The sequence below is a fragment of the Vanessa tameamea genome, chromosome 12 (genome assembly GCF_037043105.1).
Source record: "Vanessa tameamea isolate UH-Manoa-2023 chromosome 12, ilVanTame1 primary haplotype, whole genome shotgun sequence".
Lineage (NCBI taxonomy): Eukaryota > Metazoa > Arthropoda > Insecta > Lepidoptera > Nymphalidae > Vanessa > Vanessa tameamea.
The window spans coordinates 6,777,547-6,804,532 of NC_087320.1; the positions used below are offsets into that span (position 1 = coordinate 6,777,547).

The following is a 26,986-nucleotide window of genomic DNA, read 5'->3' on the forward strand; positions in this document are numbered from 1 at the left end:
ACTTTATACTTTAATTAAATTCATAAAAATAAATAGGGTTCAAGTTGTATTAAGCATTATATGGCTAAATAAACATTTTCAACTTTTCTTCGAATAAGTTTCGCAGATTTCGGATAAAAATCCAGTAAATATTTCCATTCGTCTAATTTTAAGTACACAATGTCAACAACAGTTCGGGCTCGAAACGAGAAATGATGCGTTATACCAACAAAGAGTCCCTGTAACAATTTAATTCAAATTAAAAAAATATTATTATTATTTTTAGGGATTTGTGCAAACAGTAAGGTATCATTCACTAATCGAATATTCTACTACCAAACAGCAGTACTTAGTATTGTCTTGTTCCAGTTGGAAGCGTGAGTCTAGACGCAAGGGACGATAACATTTTAGTTACCGGTTGGTAGCGCATTGGTATGAGCCGGTTAGTTAGGTTGGAAGGTTTACCTGTGCCACTCCAAAGCTGTCTTCTGGTCCCAATATATCGTAAATAGATTCAGTTAAATTCTGATGAACCGTGAGAACTTCGACCTGCAACGAATAATTTAGGATTATAATGTAAATTATTTACCGCGACAATCTGTGTATTAAAACGTAAATATCGAAATGTGTAATATACGTTTTTTTTCTATTTATTGTACGAATTTCATGGGAAAAAACCTACACTAGCTAACGAAAAATATATTAATAATGTAAATATTACCGTTATTCAGTTATAGGTACATAATATACCGGATTATTTGTAAAACATTAATGCCTCACAGGTGCATATTAATAACCGTATTACGAACATTATACGCAAACATTTTTGTACTAGGACTATTTACAAACCATTATAGAATTTTCACTTGATGATTGTGCAAGCCCTTTTGGGTATCACCCACTCATATATTCTACAGCCAAACAGATTTAAGTATTGTTTTATTCTAGTTTGAAGGGTGAATGAGCCAGTGTAACTACAGGCACAAGGGAAGTAACATCTAGCACCCAATGTTGGTGACGTATTCGTACTACCCATTTGCCTGATCGCCTTTTATATTCCGCAGTAAGAAAATACGTCATACGTTGTGATGCATAATAATAATTCGGAGTAAAGTAGAGATCGATTCACTCACGAAGACGCACCATTCCGTAAACTTTAGTTTCGCAATATATAGTATGTTTACACAAACGCTATCTAGTGTGTCATAAATAAAGTTATATTCTATTCCATTCTTTGGTACCGCGCAAAGTTATTAATATATTTAGAGCAGTCAATTTCAAATATCTAAATTAAATTAGATAGATCTTTTAATAAAAGTCATAAAGCAAAGGGTGCTTACGATATTAGTAATATGAATCTACGAGGTTATTAATGTTTTAAAATAAATTGTATGTGTAATGATAGGTGATAAGTACCTCTCCTCTGTGTATGAAATATATGCACTGATCTGCATCGCCTCGTTGAACAATATAGTTTCCAGGAAAAAATACACAATGTTTCAACCACATAGACAATACTCTTTTAAAATCGTCGTCAGTGTTCCTAAATATTAATGACTCTCTAATATGACTTCCATAAACTGCTTGCATAACTTGACACCGAAGTCGAAACGGCAGCTTATATACCAATTTCGGCATCTGAACACAGGAAAAAGACATGTTCACGGCTATTTTCTAAACTTGGGAAGTCTTGGAACAAATACGTTTTAGCTTTTTTTCGTGATGAGTACCTGTTTTCCTTGTTGTCTGTTCCATAGCTCCCGTACATAATCCCACATTTTATTCATCTGATGGTCACTGAGATCCGTATCACGAAGACCGTCCCGAAGTTCGTTTATACCGTAGTCGTAAGCAATACGAGATGATGAATGTGCAGTTATCATAGCTGACATCTCCGATATCAAAAGACCTAGGAATGTTTAAGATTTTACTCTACCTGATGCAAAATATAGTCCTTTGTTGATTAAATACCTAAGTCTTATACGAGAATTTTGGAATAGACATTTGTCTAATAAAATAATGAAACACAGTTTTTCTATAAAATAATCAGATAGATAGTTTTATGTGGATACATATTTGGAATATGATATTCCAAGATAAAATATAGCTGGAATTTTAAATAATATAAAAATAAATATTATAAAAATATATTTTGTCTTTGTCCTCCAAATGGGTCGAAATTACCTAATTGAATCTTTGTTGTCTGAACATGTTCATTCGCTTATCTTTTTTTGGGGGCAAATAAAATTCGCTAGGGGTTAAATCTGAACTTTAACTATTTGTATAAAACAACCATCGCAATTTTACTCTTATACTGCTACTCTACCTAATGCAGAAAACTGTTTCCTCGAAATTCTTATCACCAATGAGTAACGACTGGTACTGTATGTGCATATATTTCAATATAATTAAGACGATAAAAAAGCAGCATTTATTTCATATTTTCTATAATAATATCAGCATTATTAATGCTTTTGTATTGTAATGAGTAATATGTAGATCTGATGTTAATATCTAATAATGTCAAAAGGGAAATACAAAAGCCATGTGTCTGCTTAAAAGAGATTCCTTTTAGCATACTCGAGGAGGAGATGTTTTTATTAGATAAGCATCATTTGTAGTTTTAAAAATTACCATAATTTGTTAAAAGATTTCTATGGAGACCAATCAAATCAAATGTCTTCCCAAATTATTAAGTCACAATCAAATCAGGCAAGACACAGCCTCTTCGGGATACAGAATAAGAATATAAAGTAAGATAACTCAATAATATAACATACCAGTGCAGAATTTTATTATAATTGTTATGAATACGGTTTCGATAACTTCAAAGTCATTTTGTGAAGAGACGTCTCCAGTTCCAGTTATAGTTAATAAGTTAATCATGTACCACAGTGAGGCCACGTATAGCGGAAAAAAGTTTTTCTAGAAATAGATTAATATTTGTGAGTGTGTTTTACCAGAAAACATTTTTAAAGTGATAACTTCATATGGTAGGGTAATCCGCTTCGTTACGTAACGCGGTACGGCACCGGTCGGGCTTCCCTTTCTCTTAAGCAGGCGTTTTTTTTTTTAAGTTATCCATTCTTTTGAGCGTCCCGAGACGCACGCGTATTTTTTTTGTGCAGATGTCACGACGGTAGAATAATAAAATACCTATGTCTATGTCTTCTAAAAAAAAAACATTTATTTTATAGGTAAGCAATCTGTCAACAAATTGTATACAAAAATATTAACTTTATTACACTATAACTGGATAAAAATGTTTTAATATGAGTTTTAAATCAAAGTTTTTTTTTTACCTGGGCATAGTTGGCGCGTAAATTTAATTCCGTTTTTGAAATCCAATTAGCCGATTGACATTGCACTGGTGTGAGGCAAGACATTTTAAAGAATAGACACGCATTTACATGGGACAACAGAGAAGCCCAAATTGCAATAGTTCTGTAACATTAGAGCTATTGAAAATACTCTTAAAGACGAAGAAACATCCTTAACTACAGTATTATTAGCAATGTTTATAATATTTTCTAGTAGCTTCAATAAGGTCTTTTATTAAAGAGGTCACTTACGTTAATTTAAGAAATAAGTTTGCGGATCCAATATTTATTTTTCTATGTTGTCGATATGTAAATAAATAAGAAATTCTAAGAAGCTGCGGAGTCCTGAGGTAGCAGAATAATGCATGTTGCACTGGATGACGTAGATTTAAAGCAAACGCAAGATATGATATCGGTAAGTTGACTAAGAAGTCGCGTCTGCGAAGATAAGTTTTAGAGAAGTACCTAAAAATAAGACAGAGGACATCAAATGTACGATTTTGAAATTGTTTTCGCGTCTTTATGATAGCTATAACCTCATTAGCTCTACCAATTTTTTTTTCATATTTGCGAATAACATCTACTTACAACATTAAAAATTGACCTAATTTAACAGACGTATGAAGTTTATTTATTTGGTTTATAATTTAGTGTTATGGCTTTATACATATGGGTAACAAATTTCTAGCAATAGTAAAATGGTGTAATAAAATGTCAGAAATTACACAAATAATATGCGTAAGTAGTTCGTGTAAATAATTCATAGGTCATAATATTTGTTTAAAGTACAGAGAATGCACATCGCCTTCGCTGTAGTTTCTTTATTGTACTATTTTAATTGTTACATTTTGTCTTTGGATAATATTAAAAAAATGACCTAATTTCCACCACCGTCAATCTCAACTAAGTCCACAAGTGTCAAGTGTGTGGACTATAATTGACGATTGTGATTTGAGGAGCAATTGATGGCAGCTACTGTAAAATTATCGTTTTCGCTCGACCCTGGATTTGAATAATGACTTAGTAGTCTACAGTATTACTCACTATATCATCACTTAGTACAATTCATTTACAATTACCTAATAGTAAGTATGATAAAATCCTTTAATTCAGTTTCAAGGAAAGTTACAAGGAAAACTTGGAATTAATCAATCATCTAGCCAGTTGCCTGACCAAGTAAACGCGAATGCGTAACTAATTACTACATCAACTGCTCTTAGAAAAGGAAAAAAAATGTGTTCTCTCTTCTGAGAGCAGTAGTTAGAAAATAATAGAAAACAATCATTAAAAGGATCAAAGTAATATATATCACGATCAAAAAGATTAATTATATTATGATTAAAATTCATATCTGAATGTTACGTACATTTGCCTCACTTTTTTCGGGTTCAAAACATAGTCTCCGTATCTGTTCATATATCCGCTGTGCACGTCCAAAAAGGTTTTGTATAAAAATATAACATCGAAAACAATGCATATATAAAAGAAGTAAGCGTTAGATAAAAATGCCATTTGATAAACAAGAATCATAAAGTCCACGTACGATAGAAACATTATTAAGTAATCTGAAAGGCAATTGAAGTTCAGAATAGACAACAAGTACATATTAACATAAACAGAACTATTTACGTACCAACAAAAGTGACCCATTTGCAGTCAGGCACTACGCTGCTACGAAACCACCTATTTTAATATGCATATTAATATTTATTGTCAATAGTTTTAATAAAGATGTTATAAATATTCTATTCCATCTGATGGGATATTATCGCTAGACACGTATAAATGTTCTAGCATAAATTTAAATTTGGAATCAATGTCATCATCATCACCTTTAGTTCGTATTCGTTCAATGCTAGACATAGGCTCAACCAAAACACAACAGAATCTAAAATCAGCGGATCTTATTCGGATTCGGAGATTTTTTTACAAGATTTTTACGTAAGTAGAGCATTTCTCGCCAATTACATAATGCATTCTTGATACACTACATACGATACCTGTTTTTAATACATTCTCATTAACGACAGAGATACTTTTTCTACATTGTAAATAAATTTGCGCTATTGGCGTATAAATATATTTAATTATATTTTGATACTTAGATGATGACATTGAGTATGGAGACTCGTTTTATCGTAGGTATACAAACTAAGGTACCTACTATATATTTACTATTATCGGATTCTGCATGTTGTAGGTATAATTTTTAACTAACACGTCCTACAGTGCTATTATTAAGATATATCTTAGTCGACGTAAAATTATACCCAATATTTAATCGTGCATTCTTTAAATGTTTCAATTTATCACATTTTACGACAGTTTAGTGATTCGACTTTCAATTTGTTCTTAGAGAATAGCTCTCCTGAAACGATATCTGAACTACGCACATAAATGATAACGAATCCGGATTATTATACGTAACATATTTACCTGTGGGGTTTAAAAATTAGCGAAGTCGCTGCAACGTAATCAAGATTTCCAGCTGAAGTTATCGATCTAGAACCATGAGATTCAGCAATACTTGTGTCGGGACTCTAAATGAAATTGACTAGGGTTTAATTGGTACAGCATTGTAATGTCTGAGAAAAACAATTGTAAAGTACACTTTCTATAAAATCATATTGAAAATTTTATGGCATGGACTGACTGACTGACAGCCTACTTGATGAAATAAATCTTATTTTTTTTTAATATATGTAACTTTTGTGGGTAATGGTATTAAAAAATAAATAAAAATTATATTATACATATCGTCGACTTGAGCCAACTTTACCTATCGTTGTAGTTTTATTATTATTTAAATATATTTTTTATCATTAGTTCTTATTGAAGTAACTTACATCTAGAAAAACATTTGGTTCTATTTCATCGTCTTCATCTCCTTCAGCCTCATATGTTAAAGGATACACTGTCTGAAAAAATGGCCTAATTAAATATATCCCTTCTTTAGTTTTTATAATCCTCGTTTCCTAGTTCTGTTTATTTTTTACTATAATTATTGATATATTTACACTTACTTCCATGCTATTTTTCTCAGACATAACAATGGGTAAAACATAATCTTTTGTCGTTGTATTTACTGAATATTTAACTTTCCTCAGCACAGATGGATAACTCTAAAATAAAAAAAAACATTATAAAAATTATGTTTAGCCTAATTAAATACAAAGTTAATTCGACCATACTTTTAAAAGTGTGTAAAATTCGGCGCCTCCTATATACAGCAAGTCAATATTTCTTGACGCCAGAATATTTGACATTGTTAAGTATTTTGTTGCCCCACGAATATTTCCGAAAATACCTCCTGGTCCCATACATGCTTCAACTTCATTAATGTTCGTGATAATATCCACCTTAAAACAAGATTTAAAAGAATGAAACTACTTAGGTATTTAAAGTATCATGACCCCAAATATCAAATGTTGTTATTTACATACCTTACCGCGGTAAATTATGTACATGTTGCTTATGACCTCATTAGATCTCATCACCATATAGCCTTTTTGAAAATATCGTTCTTTAAGTTTTTTTGCGAATGCTCTAAAGAATGAATATTCCACATCTTCAAATAACGGTATTTCACGCAATGTTTTTTCGTACATATATAAAACAGCGTCTTCATTTAAGTTGGCATGCAGTTTCCCCAAAATCTTTTGATGCTTTTTTATTAAAAACAGGATTAATTAATTTGTTTTGCTTAATTGACGAATTAATACCAGCTCTTTACGTCATTCAATATTATATAATACATGCTTACCGACCACCCACCGGTTCTTTTCCATTGATATTTCCAATAATCAATGACTGATTTTTTTAACAGATATGGTGCTTTCTCCCGATTTAAAAACAACACTAAGTGTTTTAAATTTTCTTGAAAAGTTGTAACTACTTGATCAGCCATTGCTTTCAGTGATGCAATGCGAGCATACACATACCTAATAGAATATTTTATTATAAACATCTATGTACTTATTCCTGTACAACATTTTATATCTACGTCAGACTTTATCGATGCACATTACTGAATCCCCAAAACCTTATATTACTATCAGCTATAACTTTGTTTATTAGTTATTATCTTAAATGCTAATTTGAGAGGGCAAAGGCATTATGACAAATAAAGCCACCCACCCAAAAAACAAAACTCCATGTATGTTGATGCAAATCGAAAGTATCATGTGGGCGGTGTCTTGGGCAGTGATATCACCAAAACCAGCGCCGGTGAAACTTGTCGCTGCCCAATAATAAGCCAGCAAATACACCTTAGTTGGAGTTAGGTAGGTGTCTTTAAAAATCTTGCTGCCGTCTATCCACGAGCCTGGAAGGAAATTTGAACTTGGCATAAAATTAAAACACTAATAAATAAATAATAATATTGGAATAATATTCTTAAAATCTTAAAAAGTTCGCTACAATCATGGTTTCTTATCATTTTATATCACTAATTCTGTGTTCAACATACCAAGTTTACAGATCATGTTTCCATCTGGATTGTAAGTTGTTTTCATAAAAGGTCCACGTAACGATAGTTTTTCAAGCTTCCTCAAGAAATCGTCTTTGTCATAAGCAATTACGTATCTACACGTCAACGTTATAAGTATTGAAGTATAAAAGTTTAGGACGAAAAGTGTTAACAGAAGAAACTGCACCACGCTCATGAGGTAGGCCTAAAATATATTACAATTTTTTAAAGTATATTTATGGATTTCATAAGTAGAATTCTTGTGCTGGACTTAAATCTCCTTTACAAACTGACAGATCAACTTCGACCGAACTGAAACTGGATCGTTTTGTAAGTAGAATAGAAAAACTGCTAAAAGATATACGAGTACGTTTTGATTTGATTGCGAAAAAGTGGCAAATTATTAGTAGGAATGGTGTCCTGATTATTTGAGAATAGTTTCGTCATATCTGTCTCTAAAAGACTATTTTTATTTACGACTGATATCATGCGTGAATTCTTAAACCAATTGTTTCAAGTCAGTAGCTAACTAAAGAACAGGATATTTTTAATGATCTATTGTTAAATAATTTTCCCGTAATGGTTGTATTGTTCTGTAAGATTGTATTTGATTTAAATGTTAAGCAATAATTTTTCAGTACTTAATGTACTTTGACTAGGCAATGTAACTATTTATTCATGCGACATTATTTATAAGATAATTTACGTTTATCTATTGCCATTTCAAATTATTAGATAATTAAACGCTACCGCGGTACCCATCTACTTTATTTATATATATGTATATAGGATTATAATAATACTTATCTCTGAACACATTTAGGTACATTCATTTAATAAAGAACATATTTTAAATATTGACAAGTATTGAATAAACTAATTATAATTTTTGAAATAATTATTAATTGAGACTTTCTAAATCTCCTTTTTTTATACACAATTATACTCCTTTTTACAAATTATCATATTCCTAACAAGTAGGTATAACTCTTTGACATTTTTGCTTGACTACTAGACTAGGTGCTATCGGACATTTGCCATGTATGTCTACAAATATTTGTAAGGGCCTAGTCGAGGCCCGTACTTACTCGTTTTAATGCACCTATAGATTCCGCCCAAAATGCAGAATAAAGTTTATAAATTTGTAAAACATTAGCCATTCTAATAATACAATGATACACATGATAATTGATCATGTGATCTTCTTCCGTGTGATTTTCGTCATGTTTTGGTACAAAAAGCATCCAGATTGCGTACCAAGGAAAACATGTGAGCAGATCTACTCCAAAGGTTCTCTGTGAGAAATTAAATAGTCGATTTATGAATAATTGCTGCCTATATTTAAAATAAATAAATAAATAATATTATAAATATTGGACAACATTACATACATTACTCTGATTCCAATGTAAGTAGCTAAAGCACTTGTGTTATGGAAAATCAGAAGTAACGACGGTACCACAAACACCCACACCCAAGACAACATAGAAAACTAATAAAATTTTTCTACATCGACTCGGCCGGGAATCGAACCCGGGACCTCGGAGTGGCGTACCCATGAAAACCGGTGTACACACTACTCGACCACGGAGGTCGTCAATACAACATTATGTAGCAATAAAATAAAAATTTAAAATCAAATAATTTTTATTTATTAAAAAAATATATGAATAAAAAAGTGTACTTATCTTACGACAACTCGTGCGGAAATTCGGAAGTAGTATATGTATGAGTACTTATTTTCCCATTTTCAAGCTAATGGACATTGGATATCAAAACTGGATTGACCGGTAAGATAACTGCTGAGCTATTCTATAAGAACTCACTTCGTATCTAGTTTGTGAAATGATAAAAACCATCTTACGGTTCCTCATCATCATTTTGATGCGTATGTGAATTACTCGTCATAATTATTATAACCAATGTCTCATAAAACTGCGCCCGAATTTAACGATCGTGTTGTGCAATGAATTTCAACTTCGTTCTTACAGAATAGTTCCTACACCCTTTCCTGTTTTTATCATTGAAAATCAAAACATACTGTTAGATAATTTTTCGCAGTCAAATACGGATGGTATATTAGTTGATTTTTAGATCCATAGAAGGCTACATGTAGCATAAGATATAAATCCAAGTAGCAAATCGATTCCAATACAACGATTACTATATTAAACTGTTTGCAGGTCGGAGCCATTGATATGACAATCTAAAAAGGTGAAGTAGGAAATAAAAATAAATTAATTATTTATTTATTTTATCCTTATTTTTATACAAATCTACGTAGGTATATATGTGTAGATTCACACGTATCTATTTAAGTATGATATATTATATCACAAAATAATTTAACTATAACTTTAATACAAACATTTAGTCTAGATAAGGGTGGTGTAATAAATTGTAAGCTATCTCTAGCTATTGTTTGTTCAAGTTCAGATGAGCTTGAAGCGATCTAAAAGTAAATGAAAACTTCGATGTAACTACTGAGAACAAACTGGTTTTATGAAATCTTAGCATACATGCTTGAGTAGCTCGTAGATGAAATTCTAAATCGTATTTCTTAATTTCCTAGATATTAGTACTAGCAAGTATAAAAATATCTATAAGTATTCATTCTTTGCAACTGAAACATTATTATAACAACGTTATATGACTAACAGTGTTGTAGTATAGCAAAATAACTTCTGCTAGTAATAAAAATACCTATATTAAGAACGATAGGGAAGTCATACGCTATCCATAGAATTGGTAAAATATATCTTAGGTACGCTATCCATCGAATTGGTATGTTAAAATGTATGTTTTTAGGCGTATTAAAAAACGTAATTTTACGTAAAAGTAAACTAAAATTTGTTTTTGTTAAAATCAGCACATCAGATCTTTTCGAATATTGTCGTATTAATGAAGTGGGAATCAACGAAATCTTTAAAAATAAATACGTTATAAATGCTGCAGACTTACTGGTATCAATAAACTCAGCGTATATGCAGTACAGACTCTAAGTAGGGCCCAACATTTTAGAAATATCCCATCTGGCTTGATCACGATTGGTAACAACAGATACGGAGAAACATTATTGAAAACATCGAATTTTTTGAATGATTCCAAATAACTCTCTTTTTTCTTTCGATAATCATCCAATACGTTAATAAAAGAATCTAACAGAATAATAAACATTTTAATTACATTTGAGTAAGTTTACTTTTTTAAACATGGTTTAGAATTTGTTTCACTACGCTGCTCGCATGCGATTTGGGAAACACATGTGACCCATGTGTCAGAATTTCACCCGAAACATCCAGATTTCGTTAAGATATTTTCTTCACCGTTGAGCACGAGATGAATAAACTCTATCTGAGTTTAAGCAATTGTCGGTTTTGAATATACAAACTTCAAGTATTTACATGTCTTCGTTTGAATTTTTTTGTTTCATAATTAGTAAAAAGTAAAAATATTGTCCCCTTTGTCTATGATTAGTATTAGTATATTTAACAGTAGGGTAATAGGGTGAGAAGGGTCTCTGGCCGATTGTAGGAGTTATAAAACATACAATCGAAGGTAGAAAACATCTACAGAGTATAAATTAAATGATATAAATATTAGTTTAAAAATAACCTTTTATACCATTATAAATAAACTTACCATTAAAGAAGTCTTGAACCATATTCGTTATATGTTTTCTCTGTTTCTGAGCTCTAAGTCGGTTATAATGCTTCAAATATGCATCAGAGTTTTTAAATTTAGTCTTTTCTTCGATTTTTTTAAGCTCTTCATCGCTAAGCAAACCTTCATGCTCTCGCATATCAGGAAACAAATTCAATGCTGATGTATATGCAAAGTGACTTATACTGATCAGCTGCAATTAAACTTTATCGTCATACAGTCGAATTGCTTGGGAACTATCTCGAATAAAATTCCTAGTGCGACGAACTTGTAACAGATGTTATTGTTAATATGCACTGAATAAATGAACACTTACTTTGCAATGTGTCAGAGTAATTACAGTACTGACAGCCGGCACGCCGTACAACAATACTAATAATCCCAGATGGTTCCCGGGGCCAATGACACGTTCCGTCTTCGTTTCTCTCATCTCGGTAGATGTCACCAAGCAGTAACCGCTCTCAATGATGTATAGCTCTCTTGTAACGGTACCCCCGTAGTAAACGATTTCTCCTGGTGGTAGGATTATATCGCTGGCTGCTACAATAAATAAGAGTTTTATTAATACATTTCTAATTTTTATTTTAATAAACACGAGCAAGTGAATAGGCGTATTTAGTATTTCGTTCGAAATAAATATATCTTTTTAAATGTCTATAATATGACTTTGAAAATAACCTCATAATAAAATTAAAGTTTATCAATAAAATATATTCTTAATATTAAGAAAAAAAAAACTTATTTATAAAATAACGTAGTGAAATAATTGTTTACACCTTATTTTATCTCATATTATAGTTTTCAGATAATTTTCCACATAACTTCTTGATATAAACAAATAATATTATCTCTTAAATAAAAATATTTATAACTAAAATTTTACTATTCAATAAAAATCACGTTAATAAAATTTCAAAGGCGTTCGAAAAATAGTTAACCATCTGATCCAATTCGGAAGCAGCAGTAATTAGCTTGGCAGATGCATGCATTATTGACAAAACTAGGTCGAACGTGTAAAACATTTTATACCCTAATGATTACATTACCCAAGATCAACTAGTTATATATTTATATATTTTATATATACATACTTTCAGTTAGAGTATGAATGAAAGCTTTATTTTTAACTTGAAAAAATTTTATTGAAGTCAGCGTTTTGAATCTCGCTTGGTGGAGTACTTTCTTTCGCAATTCATATGGCACAACTGTTTTCTCCAGCCAATTTTCACCGGTTAGTTCAACGCCCTTAAAAATATCCATAAAATTTTACCTTTACTCGTGTGAACTGTCAAACGAAAGTAAAATGGTATGGTACAAATGGTAAATTGAATTTAAGTCCCATTCACATGTGACTTCATACAACCTCTCAATACCTTTAAGTAATTACATAAAATTCCTACCGAATTATATTGCCATTGCAACTCGTAAAAGGCCATTATCCTGGATTTAATTGCTGGATGCATATTGTTTTCCTTCATAAACTTATCTATGGTTATTATAACTTCCAAAAAAGCCGTTTTTGTCCTAAATATATTGGCGTTTATTATTATTAACATTTCAACCGAAAATAAACTTTACCTACCAGATTTTAAAAGTTACCTTGACCAATGAGTTACAACAGCCGAAAATTCAGAGACACAGTAACCGGATAGCAAGACACCATACAAGCTGAGAAACGCAATGAATGCCATATCATATTGATCGCCAGGGACGAAATCTCCATATCCAACAGAAAGCAAAGTTGTTGTAGCAAAATATATAGCAGTTAATATGTGATACTTAGATCTAAAACATAATTTATGATAATATGACGTTAAAATATCATTGCGAGTATTTTGTGAGTTTGTCGAACTCAAGCCTATAAATAATTTTAGGCATCACAAGTTCTTTTTATAACAAGTAATTACGTACTTGTTAGATGTCATGCCGCTTCTTTGATCTTCCCAGGTCAAAGCTCTAGCGAACCACGAATTTTGAGAACATCTATTCACGAAACATGATTCCATATACAAAATCACACCAGACCAGTAACATATAAATCCAATATAAACGCAATACTTAAGAATCTGAAAGCGAAATTTGGCATGTATTCACTTTTTATTGTATGCTCTCATAAATAAAAAAATATTTCAGAGATTGTCGTTGACCTTGACTATTATTGAATTCGACAATAGCCTTCGTTCCAGATGCTCAAAGAAATTTGATAATCTCCAAACAAGACATAGTTTTGTTCCTTTGCATAAATAAAAAAGATGGTTCCTGTAATTGTCTAGATAAGACGCGTTAGTATGTATCGTTACGATGTATTCAAATGGAATTATTGCGACAACATCCATATAGAATTCCAAAGTATTCATTCGATAATTCAATATTTCAACAAAATTTTTCAGATAAGTCCTTTTAGTTTTCACAGCAGTTACGATTGTTATGATAACATTCAGTATTAAAGAAATTGCAATTACAATTTCTGCGTAAAAAAATGTTCCCGCTGGAAATTTTCTTTCAAAGCCAATAAAATACGGATATACGAGACAAATGTAAAAAACAACAAAAAGCATATATCGTTCCCAGTATTTGACGAGATTGCAATCAAATTCCAATATCCAGGGAAATTTGGATTTTGCGCAAGTAAAGTTACTCGTCCGCTTTTTAATATGTTCCGATAATATGTAAAGATTCAAACAGTTCTCATCGAGTTCGTCATCTTTTAGAACGGATTCGTCGTCTGTTATACCTGTAAGTTAATAAGACCGAACCGTACCGTTTTTGCTTTCATTAGAAACATTTACTGTTTTGTAATAAATAATATCATTAAAAATACCTTGAATGTATCGTAATTTTTCCTTTAAACATTTTATGCTGCTCTTTTTCCTTTCTTTTGATGCATAAATATTTAATGATAAATGTTTGTACCTACTCTGCTTATGCTTTTTACGATGACTCCTATCAATTCTTTCTTGGATTTCATTTCGTATTTTAACAACTAAATCTGGATAAGTTATCATCAACGGTATAAAGTCAGTCTTATTAAGAACTTGACATTCAACGTATGTTGCAGCCTTAACTGTACATCGTGCTGTAAATGGACTTAGTGATAATAGCCGGCGCATAAGATTTTAATAAAAAAGATTTTTCCTTAAACGTATTACTTACCTGGAATATTATATACCAGAGAAATCTCACCGAAACATGTTCCTTTGCCAAAAGATATCATCGGACTTTCATCATCTTCATCAGATAGTAATTCTAAAACGCCGCTCGTGATACAAATCTTAATTGAATGAAAATAAATGATATGTTTATAATGGAAGCATTGTGCAATGAATAAATAACATTTAAGAGGCAAAGTGTAAATATTTAACAATGCAGAAATACAATATTACCATAATAGTCTTGCTTTGATTATGATTATAAACAATGTCACCGGGTAAATAAAACTGATGAGTCATGGTCACTGATAGTCTTCTAAGGAATGCTTCCGGAAGTTTTCTGAATAGTAAAGAACTGTACAGAGGCACTGCATTCAGATCGTAGGCTATTTCCATTTGTAACGGAGCCGGAAGAAGTTTTATAAGCTTAGGTTTGAAAACCCCTGATTTTTGATACCAAAGATCTTCGTAGTACCTACAATATTACTTCGCTTCGTAAGATAATATTATAAAAATGATAATTATAATAAATATTCATGAACTACAACGCAATAAAGGAAAAAATGAAAGCAAAACTTACCTTATAATACGCTTCGTTGTGTCGACATCCATTTTAATCAATGACAAATGATTTTTTATTTTCTTTAATTGCCGTACGTACTTTGCACGTCTTGTAGTAATTGTTATAAATAAAGAAGTAAGAGAACCTACGAATACTACAGTTGTTAATAAAAAACCGAGTAATACAGCAATAGCTGCTGTGATTCTCTCATTGGTTGTCACCGGATAAATATCTCCAAAAGCATTTGTAGTAAAAATCATTACTGACCAGTAGGCGCCAACAAAATACCAGTCAAAAGTTGTTTCTGTTGGCAAATTAACGACTGCAGCGGACCACGATGACTGTATTTGGCAAATATCAAATTGTCTATACGAGAATAAGTACCATATACAAGTCCAAGTGTGTACTGACAATAGAAATAGCATTAAATATTGAGCCAAGAAGGTCGTCCATTGATTCGTGCCAGCTTGTGAGGACTTAATGTAGGAATATTCAATTATTCTGTATACTCGTGCAGTTGCCATCATTGGAGCAATAGCGTATATGTTAAACGAGCTATGTTCTATAGTACTTATTAAATATAAAAATGAGTATGGCATTGCCAATATAACATCAATAACTACTCGAATTGTTTCTGGTTCGACTAAATTTAATGTCTTTCGCCATTTTTCAAAGAATTTTAATCCAAAAACAATTATAACATCAACAGTAAATACTAAATTCAATGATATTATTAGTATTATCATCCAAATTGATCTGTCCTGCGGCGCTGTAAAAGTGTAGAGACATGTTTCCAAAAAGTAAGCGATAAATATTGACGAAAGGTTGAAGAGATTCCAAATAGGATTTGTGTAAATCAATAAAATATAACGTAACTTGTTATTGTTGAAATCAGATCTAGATTCCTGCAGTATGGCATAAGTTTTCTGCTGTTTTTCTTCATCAACTTCCACCAATATATTATGAGAATGTTCACCCGAAAAGCGACCAATCGAAGGCGGATTAATGAAAACATTAGGCTTATCTTTTCTGCGTCTATACTTATATATACTCAAGTTTGAATCTTCATTTTCTTCATCTGCTGATCAAAATTATAAAATAAGGAGAAGTACCATAAATATGAAAAACGCTACTAGGTGCTCCCAGCACATGAGTTGTCTACTGTATTTTCTAATATGATGTTAAAATAACAAGGGTAGGGTTTAATTTTATTTCTACAAGTACTTAAAAAAACTAATAATCAACTTGGACATAATATGTTTTAATATAAGATACGAAAAATATGCTTACACATTCTCAAATATTATCCGTTAATCGAATTATAACGCACTAAAATCATGGCAGTACGTTCTAATCTAGTAGGCGAATTAATTATTATTATTTTGTTATATAAACTAGTAGGTTTCGTCAGACACAGTTATATTCATCCTACGCATATGGTCACAGCAATAAAGGTTTAAGTTTAATATCAAATGATATTTGTAAGAGATCACTTTCGCATGATCAAGTTTTGATGCCATTACCAAAGATGTAAAGTTTTGCACAAAGTCACCACGATGACGTAATGTTTTCCACGCTTGAGTCGTAGGCCGAAAGCCGGACATGTAAGACTAAGACGCAGAATGTGCACACGGCACTTCAACCTACATAAAAGAGCATAAAAATGCTTTCAGAGTTAATACTTTTTTAATCAAATCATCTATGCTTAATAATACAGCAGCAATGCCCTGTTTTGGTATCGATTAAGACTTTTATGTGTAATTATTTAGACACTAATTTGAAGACAAAATTTACTAATAAAATTTTTCTTATAATTATTTTGTAGATCGTTATTGACACGTGATAATTAAGTAAGAACAAAAAATCGGACTACTCCAGAATTGCGCAAAATGATTAGATATAGCATTTGTTGATTTATTCAATGATGTCTCTGTATCTTTCTTTAAGTATATTTGTTTGTGAAAGTGTAATTTGCGCAGCAACTGGATTCGAAGTCGTTTTTCTGATCAGGACTATTAGCGGCGCCATTTTATTACCATCTTCGTATAATCAAGTTCTAAAACGTTTGGATAATTAAGCTCGGAGCGGGTTGCCATAGGTGGTTCGGGGCCGCGTAATGCCAGTACATTTATGGAAGCCCAGCGCGTGTATTGGTGAAAATGTTGTCATAAAACGATTTAAAACGCCTTTGGTATTTATCAGTTCTTTGAATTACTGTGAAACCAATAGCTGCCAATGTATTTAATAGAGTCCTATTAAATTATTATTTTCTATCATTGATAGAGATAAATAACAGAATTCTCTAAATATTATAGCCTTTGTTCAATTGCTTTTTGAAATAAAAGTTATTCACGAAAATGACTGTTCGAAATTAAAAATTTGAAAGTTTTATATATTGTATCGTCTATAGTCCTTATACTTAGTTAATTATCTACATCTCCAATGTCATTGATTTATCAAATCTACTGTTGCTTTCATGAAATATATCTATAACAATATCATTAAATATATGTAACAATCTTTTAAACTTTTTATTGCGATTGATGAAGTCGTACATCTTACAAATAGTATCTATTATGTTATGTTCTGTCCTGAAATTATTGAATTGTGAGTTAGTTAGTAGGTTTGAATGGATTTCGATTTGTATATTTATGTAATATTACAATAATAAAGTAACGATGGTAATTTTAGATTCTCGTAATTCTTACATATTGTAAGACAATTAAAGTACCTAAATAACATTTTATAAATCTGTACTAATAAAATTAAGATTTACTAAAAATCTTTTAGTAAAGATAACGTTAATGTAAAAAGCCTGAAATCTGTGTTTGTTTATTGATTAAGTACACGAATAATTGTATATATAATTTGATTGAAAAAAGGAGTGTAATGTTTGCGAATCACGTTTACATGTGAATTTCTACATAAAATGTGCACAGGTTAGGAATAACATTACAATCCTTAGAGCATTTCTACTGACACTAGCCATATTTATTTATTTCTTTTTTTTTGGCTGACCCATCGTATTTTTAATTAAACGATTACTTTATTTGTGAATACTTTTAAAATTACGTTACCTATAGGATGACGAAACCAAATACATATAGTTCTGCAGTGGTAGAGAAAGGTAGAGAAAACTGTTTTATATAGCCACAGTAACAAATTATACCAAGAAACTTTTTGTAGTCTAATAATAAAATAAGAATTAAAAAATCATTATTGTACGAATTATGCAAATGCGAATGCGTGGAATAAAATTATTTGCGGCTTTACCCACTCGAAATTTATAAAACTTTACCTATAGTATACAAGCCGTCACCCCCAATTTTACCCCTCGAGGGGAGAATGAAGAAACGTAGCCTATTTCCTTCCTCGGGATTCAATTTATCTCCAGGACAAATTTTATCTAAATCGTTTCCGCGGTTTAAGCGTGAAGATGTAACAGACTCAGTTACCTTCGCATTTATAATATTAGTAAGTATAGATTGTTTTTTTTTTTATTTCGCGCTAATAAATAATGACGTAACTTTGTACTAGTATATTCCATCAAGGGTGCCAACAAATTGCTGTAGATCATTGTCTCTCACGATAAGTTGGAATGGTAACATCAATAAAAGATTTAACCAGTTTTCATAACTCGCACCGTTTGCCTCTGTAATTAGATTACCTTTCATTTTATAATCAAACAAAAGTAATTACTTAAAAAAAAAAAAAAACTTTAATCATATCATATACCAAGAAGTTTAGCTTTAAACCTGAGAAGATGAAATAAAATTTAAAATGTCTATCCATATAACGATTTTAAATGAAGTATGTAGCTTTAAGAGCATAATAACAATCAATGCCTCATAATGTATAATTTGCTTAGCCCTTGAATAGTTTCTTATGTTTCCCTATAATTGTTGCCAAGAAGACAAGACTACCTATATCAGTAGGTAAAGCATCGGCACAGACACTATAAAAACTCAATGTTATTCGTTTCGATTATAATAAAACAATTTATATTTATATGATATTTAAGGTATTCATTACCTTGGATGTTATGTTGCACATATTCATATTTATACTTGTAAATGAAATAATTGTGACGAAGTCGTTTTGTTCATTAAGCTGCCTTTTACTTATACTATAATATAACACACTTAGAATCTAAGCACTTCCTACTTCTACTTAAATAGTAGTAGGTATATTATGGCTGGGAACTCCATGACCATATTGTATAAGCAAGGGGTTGTATTTAGTGGATTTATCACCAAAAATTCTTGTGTTGTATACGAAAAAAATGAGAGAGAGAGTTTTCTTGGGAGTTGTTTTCAATAGATTCTGTAGTCGCTTAAATACACTTATCATATATTTTTCTCGACCCGGATCCAGTTACCAGCTTTACGCTTGCTTGTATCCCTGTTGACGTCACAAACTTTTATTATCATTTTTACATGTAGGAGATAATATGATTGTTTGATACTTATTATGATAACTAGCCGTGTACCCGATGGAAATCGCATTGGAGGCATCATTCAAAGTACCCACAGAATTTTCTTAAGTATTACAGTTTTTGGTAGCATGGTCAATACCCATAACCTCATTTTACCTCGGTCACAGCAAACAGTCTGTGTACGAACTACGCTAGCTCATACAGACTTTCATCCCATACATACTCTTCGGTTACTTGTTTGTTTGTTTGTTTAAGTTCAATTTTCTAAAATGTTAAGTAACTATTTCGATATTTTAACTTCAAATAGAAACAACTTTTGCAATAGTTTGTAAAAATAATTATTTTCCAATTTAAACCTATTAGATGAAGAATCTAAAAAAAACTTTAAGAACTTTCTTTGGCTCATTAATAGAAACTTAAATACCGATTTTCATATTTCTACCATCACAAAAGTTGAATTCCCATTCAAATTTCATCTCATATTAACCTCCTCAAAAGATGAATATTGGAAAACCCTTCCTCAGTACTTATATACGTTCCATAGGGATTCCTGTGCATGTTTTAATTTTGTTAGACTAACTGGTTTAGGCTTTGGCAGTCATTTTAATCAAGTAGATGATTTACCCTCAAATATTGGTGACGTTAGATATCTAAGAAAAAGGACAAATGAACAAACATGATAAGAACCTAAAACGCAAGACTCGAACTATTTTTGATATTATAAAAGAATTAGAATTATCTTATTTGTAAGAAAGTTAGGTAAGTACTTAATTTTATGTTATATATATTCACAAAGCACGAAATGTAAATTGCATAAAATCGTAGAACTTTTCTTAGAATCAATCTTAACAAAAATATAAACTTCTGACTTGCGTAATTTATTAGCAACACAATAAATATAACTTTCAAATATAATTCGTAAACAGGAAAATGAATTCATAACTATATTATCTAAGATTTAAATTTATCAAAACATAGAATACCCATAAAATGCGCGTTAAGACAATAGTTATTTTGGAAATAGAGCGTGGAACACAGTTTAATCCCTTTAATTCGATAGATCCCAGGCCATCGGATAGGGGTCAATTGTCCATTTATCCTTTTAACGAAATTGATAAAACGAAACCAACTCGGGTGATTTTAATTGATCGAATATAGTGAGTTAAAAACGAATTTCGTCGAATCGGTGTACGTATCGCTTTAAGTGAATCAATTGCAGCTATAAGTTAAATAGTTATTTCTATAGTGGTTTTAATCACAAAATGGTACATATAAAAATTCAATTAAAAAAAATGTGATACACAACAACGAACAAAAGTAAAAGTATGTAATTGATAAAGTCGATAATATGTAAATGAATCAAGGAGGCGATTTTAACCTATGGTCTATTCCAATCGAAGACGGAATATAGATAAACAAACCTTAGATTTACGTATATCACGCGATTTGCTAATATCAACTGCATTGTGCACTACTGACACTTCTTGACTAAAATATATTTATTTATAATAAAGCACTATTCCACTAAACTAAGTAGTGTATAAGTATATCCACTTTAATTTTACTTCCAAAGTTCTGTCAACAGTTTTGTCGACGTTCAAAGGACATTTTTTTCGCAAATCCATAACGAATATTACAGATTATTCATGCTTTTGGATCAATTAATGGCGTCAATTCGATGTTTAATGTGATAAATTAGTATATTTTATAAATTAACTGATACTTAATATGTGGGATTATTAAATACCTACGTAGAGTTGTAAAACAAAGAAACGTAACGCAATTGCGTAATCAACCGAAGCTCCGCCTTACGTAAATTGTCAGACCATAACACTATGGAAACCAATTCAACATTCGCCCACTATTTCCTCTTGTATGGAAACAAAAAATAAATTATTTTCTTCCTAAACATGATAGAACACGTTGGCGTATATGAAACGTATTGAGTAAGTATTATAAATTAATTTAATTTTGGAATACTATCTATACTAATATTATAAATGCGAAAGTAACTCTGTCTGTCTATTCTTCTGTCTGTCTGTTTGCTCTTTCACGGCCAAACCACTGATCCGTAGTTGATGTAATTTGATATGAAGCAAGGAAGGACAGAGGCTACTTTTTTATCTAAAATGCGAACAAAGCCGCAGGCGATATATAGTAATATAATAGTAAAATATTACCAATTCGTAAGTTTTGATGTTTGTTAATAGAAAATGCTTGAGCGACTGGAAACATGTTAAGCCGTTGATCCCACACCTGAACGTTGTGAAGCTTGCTTTGCAGATTATTTAAAAAACGTAATCCTTAAAAATGTATAACAACTAGAAATTTATTTCAAAGCAACTGAAACAAAATGAGGAAAACTGGTGGAAATTCCTATTCGAATAAAACTTAAATTCGCTCTTTGAATGTCTCGCAAATATGTTTAAGTAGTACCTAAGCCAGTGCAGAAGTCAAATTGGCGGGTTAAGAACAAACAACAATATTTTCAAATAGTTCTTTTTTCAAAAACTTTTTACGTGTGCATTTGTTTTGTTTTACAAATTGATGGCTTTTTTTTAAGTCAATACACTCACGAAAGTTTTTTAATTAAAATTCACTACTGTAACTTATTTGAAACATGGAAGACACGCTTGATATAAATTAATAACGTAGGCATTTCATTCAAATTTATACAAATGAAGAATACGCTGATACTTTGTTTTGTTACATATTTTGCAACGGTAACAGTTAGCTGCTTGTCAATGACTATTCGCGTTGGTTTCCTAATCGCCGGTTACCCTATGTATTATGGAGTGTATAGGCGAATCCGGAGACGACAAATTAATGCTGGAAGACCCCAGTCCATGTTGTTAAATTACGAAGAGGATATTCCGCAAGAATTTATCGACGAAATAACAATTTCGACAAACACCGTCGCCACACGACTCTCTGTAACACAATGGAAACCGTGTTCTACAGAGCATAATGCAGGATTCTATCCTTACCATTAAACTCCTGTGCAAGTTATTCACGAAGAGGATCCTGAAAGGAGATTTGCTTTCTGTAGATTCATGCGAACTCAGGAGAGGCGTTTTTTTTTTTTAAATCCTCTGGAACGATGGATTACCATTAGAGGGTTTTAGATCAAGTTAGAGTGATAAAATGCACAAAAATCCTAAATAAAGAGGCAAAAAGGATCGCAACGCCGTTTTTCGATTAGTGTGTCGAATGGTAATAATTGATTAAAATTTAATCGGACTGCGATTTTTACCGAGCAATCTAAATGCTGCAGCTCACAAACGTTTTTAACAAATAAAATGTTTGGCTTCCTCGAATACGTGCCTTTGGCTACAAGGCAAAATTTGATATACCAGCAAGATGGATATCCTACATATTTTGGTATCAGTATTGTAATGGTAATGGTTCAATAGCATTTTTATTTGAAGTCCGGATGTAACGCCGATTGATTTCTATGTCTAGGGTGACATAAGATCCCTAGTTTACGAAGTCTGTCTCATGCGCAGAAGAACTCAAAAAAAAAATACACATCTAATATGATGCGGAATAATTAGACTAGTTGGGACTTAGGAAAAAATGCTACTTTGCGTACGCAATAGGGGAAGTCACTTCGAGCAAGAACTTTAATTAGGCTAAATTACAAAATGTCTTAATTGTAACTTAGCTACTGAACTGTTGCTGTTTCTAAATTTTATTTTAAATTTGAAACATTCAAATTTTCATTTCATCTTGTTTCATTTACATGAGCTAAGTAACGGTTATGTTTTTAAAATAATCTGATCGATAAGTATTGTTTTAATATCGATAAATAACCAGTGCTTAATCATTTTTATAAATAAGAAAAAAAAAACGAGATTTAAGTTGATCTTTCTTTTCAAATAAATTTTTGAAGTTACATTTCCGACTTATTTTTTAAAAATGCATAATGCATATTGGAGTAAAATTATCGCAAATAGTCACCTCCTAACGGAAATACGTCAAAATATCAATAACCCTATATACAGTGTAAAAATTTTACGTACCGACTAATCAAGAGAGGCGAGATGGCCCAGTGGTTAGAACGCGTGCATCTTAACCGATGATTTCGGGTTCAACCCAGGTGTTCACCACTGAATTTTCATGTGTTTCATTTGTATTTATAATTCATGTTTAGGAAACATCGGGAGGAAACATGCTTGATCCGTGTTTGATCTCAGAATAATTTACATTAACGTCTTGTAACCACTGGGCCATCACGGCTCTTTGTCATACAGACAATGAATTTATCAACATAATAAAGTTTAGTCAGTGATACTGTCGATTTTAAATGACATTACAAATAGTAATTAAAGGTATTAATTATTGGTTGGTAGAGTGGTCTTCTGATGAATGTTGATATTGTTCATGCATAGTTAAGTCAAAACAATAACAACTGAAACGGCAATATTGGTAGCATCACTTATATGTTATCAGCCATTTCATCATATGTTGTAAAACCAACGATTATGTTCTCTTGACACTAGTGCAAAATCTATTCGCTTTTCATTATGAAATTATTATTTCCAATTTCCAGACTACTGGCTGCAAATAAAAAATCCAACAACATTTTAATGACCGAGGTGTGAACTTATATCCTCGGTTTGTTTCTACTGCCTTCTAAGCTAGTCAGAGATAGACTAACGAGACTAACCTAGTCTCTCAGAGCTTTTGGTTGCTATGTATTTTGTGGATCTATCAAACTATTTTAATCGTACAACGTTCATCTCATTTAAATAGAATTCTATTACTACTATTTTCACATCCAGTGTTACTACAGGCAGAGCCACCTCAAGTTTTGCTGGGACCCTTGGGCACAATGAATTTGGGGCCCCTTTGCTAGATATTTACTAAAATTAAATATCTAGCAAAATATATAACAAAATAACAATGAAACATATTTTTTTTTAATTTTAAAAATTCATCTACCATTTAGAAATAATTTGTGTACAGCCAGGCATTAAGTTTAGTTTCAAATAAACGGTGCAGTAATTTTTGTAAATTCTTAGGAATCTGATTGGTGGTAGAAAATATACATAGCAGTCAACGTGTGAGAGAAATTGTGGGTTCTTCGGGATCCCTCAGGATGGGGGCCCTGGGCACGTGACCCGTGCCCACGTGTTATGGTAAAGACGGTGATGACTACAGGCACAAGGGCATAACAACTTAGTTTCCTTTATTGGTGGCGCAATGGCGATGTAAGGTATGGTTAAAATATTTTAGGGCACCAATGTCTATGGGCAGAGGTGATCACTTGCGATCAGGTGGTTTTGCCCGCCAACCAATATTATATATATATTTTTTTAAATCCCAAATCGATGCAAATATTAAGGATATATAGATAAAGATTAATAATTATGCATATATTCAATGTAAAAGTAATATTTTCTATTATACCTATTTGTTTACTTATTATTGCTTGTTATTTTTAATATAACTATGTTTAACCTGCACGTAATTTTTTTTTTTTTTTAATATAATAAACAACCAATATACACAGTCCAATTTCTATTATTTGGTTGCCTTTTAGTCTCACGCACACTAAGAAATCTTGTAACCACGAGTGTTACTCACTCAAGCACGAGAATAATAATTTAAGGTAGAGGGGCGCGTCTTCGCGACTAAATATAAATAATTCTCAAATGTGTAGGTAAGTACCTAATTAAAAAAGTATTAAGATACTCAAGAAGGTACCTGGTTACTTAATATTTTTAAATCCTATGTTGTTAACTGTGGACACTTCTGAAAACATCTTTATATGGAAATGATGGCCGCAAACCCTAAAAGACATCTCTTGAATGTAAAATTATGATAATTCTATTTACATAATACAGCGGTTTAAGATTCGTATTGTACGTCATCGGTATAATAAGCGGTTGTTGTGGTAGTTGTAAGTAGGTTAACTAGATGGCGCCTCCTTCGCGACTGTCCTCTTTTACTAGAGTGAGAAAGTCAGGCCGCTATGCCGAGTGCGAGCAGGAGCACTATAGGTTATTATAGTACGCCTACACTGCGGACGGAAGGCGCACGCGCTCACAAAAAACCATTTGACGATAGCGCAAGCGCAGCGCTATATTCGCCCACAACTTCAGTTCGGTCAACTTCGTCTTCGTCATTTAGTGGTGACCGAAACTTCGATGTGTGTGGTAGTGAAGTTAACTTTTCTAACGTAGTATTCTCACAAAATAACAATAACCAATTACTAAAGTACAATTTCGTATTGAACGTGTTTATATAAACATTTAACGTGCCTTTAGTTGAATAAATAGTAATCAAAATGTGTGATAATACCAATCCTTCGACACAAAGTATAGCGGACTACTTAGCTCAGTTGCTCAAAGACAGGAAGCAACTGGCTGCGTTCCCGAATGTTTTCATGCACATGGAGCGACTTCTGGATGAAGGTAGGTGAAATTGGCATGTGGTTATCGTAAAAACATTAGAAACTAAATATATAACTGTTTCTTGTCACCGGCTCGGCTGTAAATTGAATGCGTCGTCAAACGCACACGATATTAAGTTTATTTTTGTCTTCGCCCCGCCGAGTTATGGTCCAGTGGTGTTTGTAACGCGATCCTGCATTTCGGAAAGTGAAGTAAAGCAGAACGTCTCTGCGGTGGCAATTTGCGGTCAGCATCTGTTAGATTGTCTTGGAGAGGAATCGCTTAAATAATTATAGTTGGCGAACATGTCATCTAGATACAAATTGAGGTTGTTAATTCAGCTGTTGATCAAACCATTTGTGTAATTGCAATTAATAGTGGGGCCATAAAATAAAGGCGTGTTAAGAGAAGGATCGCGGGTCCTGTGCTTAACCTGTTTGTAGGGCCGTGTTACATTCCGCGCGAGTAGTGGAATGTCGCCACTTCGTGTAGGTACCGTAGTCGTCCGCCGTTTTCAGTCATACGAGATTTGTACGCAACGCAACGCAGGCGCACGGCTTTGACTTGCCATAGGCTCGTTAAGCGCACCTAGATAGTATGAATGTATGGTATGTATGTACCTAAGTCTTATCTTGGACTACTGAATATTAAACAACTAACTGCACGATTCATTTGCAAAGAGGTTTCTTTGGTGACACAGATAAGTAAGTATAATATAAACTATTAAGAATTAAATTGTTTTGTTATGTTATAACATTATTTACACTACAAATCTCAAATCACGGTTATTACTTCAAATAGTATATATATTTTCGTGACTCACACCTGTTTCTTTTTTAAAGACTTGCATAAAAAAATTAAGCAATATTAAAAATATATTACTTGACAGATTAAAAAAAAAGTTTTTAAAATAGTTAAAATATCATAACTCAATGTAAATTTTAAGTATAACGAAACACATAACGGTAAGATGATTTACCTTTTAATTAATTTGTAACACTTAACTTGTTCT

At 31.9% G+C, this 26,986-nt stretch overlaps 3 protein-coding genes across 9 annotated transcripts in view; 1 reads left to right on the forward strand and 2 right to left on the reverse strand.

Annotated features, from left to right (window-relative positions):
- LOC135193547 (uncharacterized) overlaps positions 1-26,986 on the reverse strand; it is a 159,871-nt gene that overhangs the window by 36,998 nt on the left and 95,887 nt on the right. The gene's annotated exons all lie outside the window — the stretch shown is intronic.
- On the reverse strand, positions 21-19,571 carry LOC113393027 (uncharacterized). Its single transcript, XM_064216561.1, has 32 exons — positions 19,520-19,571; positions 15,160-16,219; positions 14,814-15,054; positions 14,584-14,701; positions 14,252-14,506; positions 13,578-14,164; positions 13,342-13,496; positions 13,030-13,215; positions 12,831-12,954; positions 12,522-12,675; positions 11,747-11,970; positions 11,410-11,623; positions 10,729-10,925; positions 9,809-9,973; positions 8,856-9,062; positions 7,768-7,972; positions 7,437-7,623; positions 7,063-7,240; positions 6,743-6,964; positions 6,491-6,658; positions 6,319-6,421; positions 6,146-6,213; positions 5,736-5,839; positions 4,933-4,982; positions 4,666-4,864; positions 3,552-3,764; positions 3,282-3,423; positions 2,760-2,904; positions 1,710-1,888; positions 1,396-1,617; positions 445-528; positions 21-218 (listed from the first exon to the last, which is right to left on the reverse strand). The coding sequence occupies exons 1-32, from the start codon at positions 19,569-19,571 to the stop codon at positions 57-59; spliced, it is 6,570 nt and encodes a 2,189-aa protein (XP_064072631.1). The 3' UTR covers positions 21-56.
- Positions 25,633-26,986, forward strand: part of How (held out wings) — a 62,158-nt gene continuing 60,804 nt past the window's right edge. For 3 of the 7 annotated variants that reach the window (XM_026629804.2, XM_026629803.2, XM_026629806.2), the window contains exon 1: positions 25,633-25,995. In XM_026629804.2, coding sequence (XP_026485589.1) covers positions 25,869-25,995 — 127 coding nt within the window. In that variant the 5' untranslated portion in view covers positions 25,633-25,868. The remainder of the gene's footprint in view (positions 25,996-26,986) is intronic. The other 4 variants (XR_003368471.2, XM_026629808.2, XM_026629807.2 and 1 more) reach the window with 3 other exon arrangements.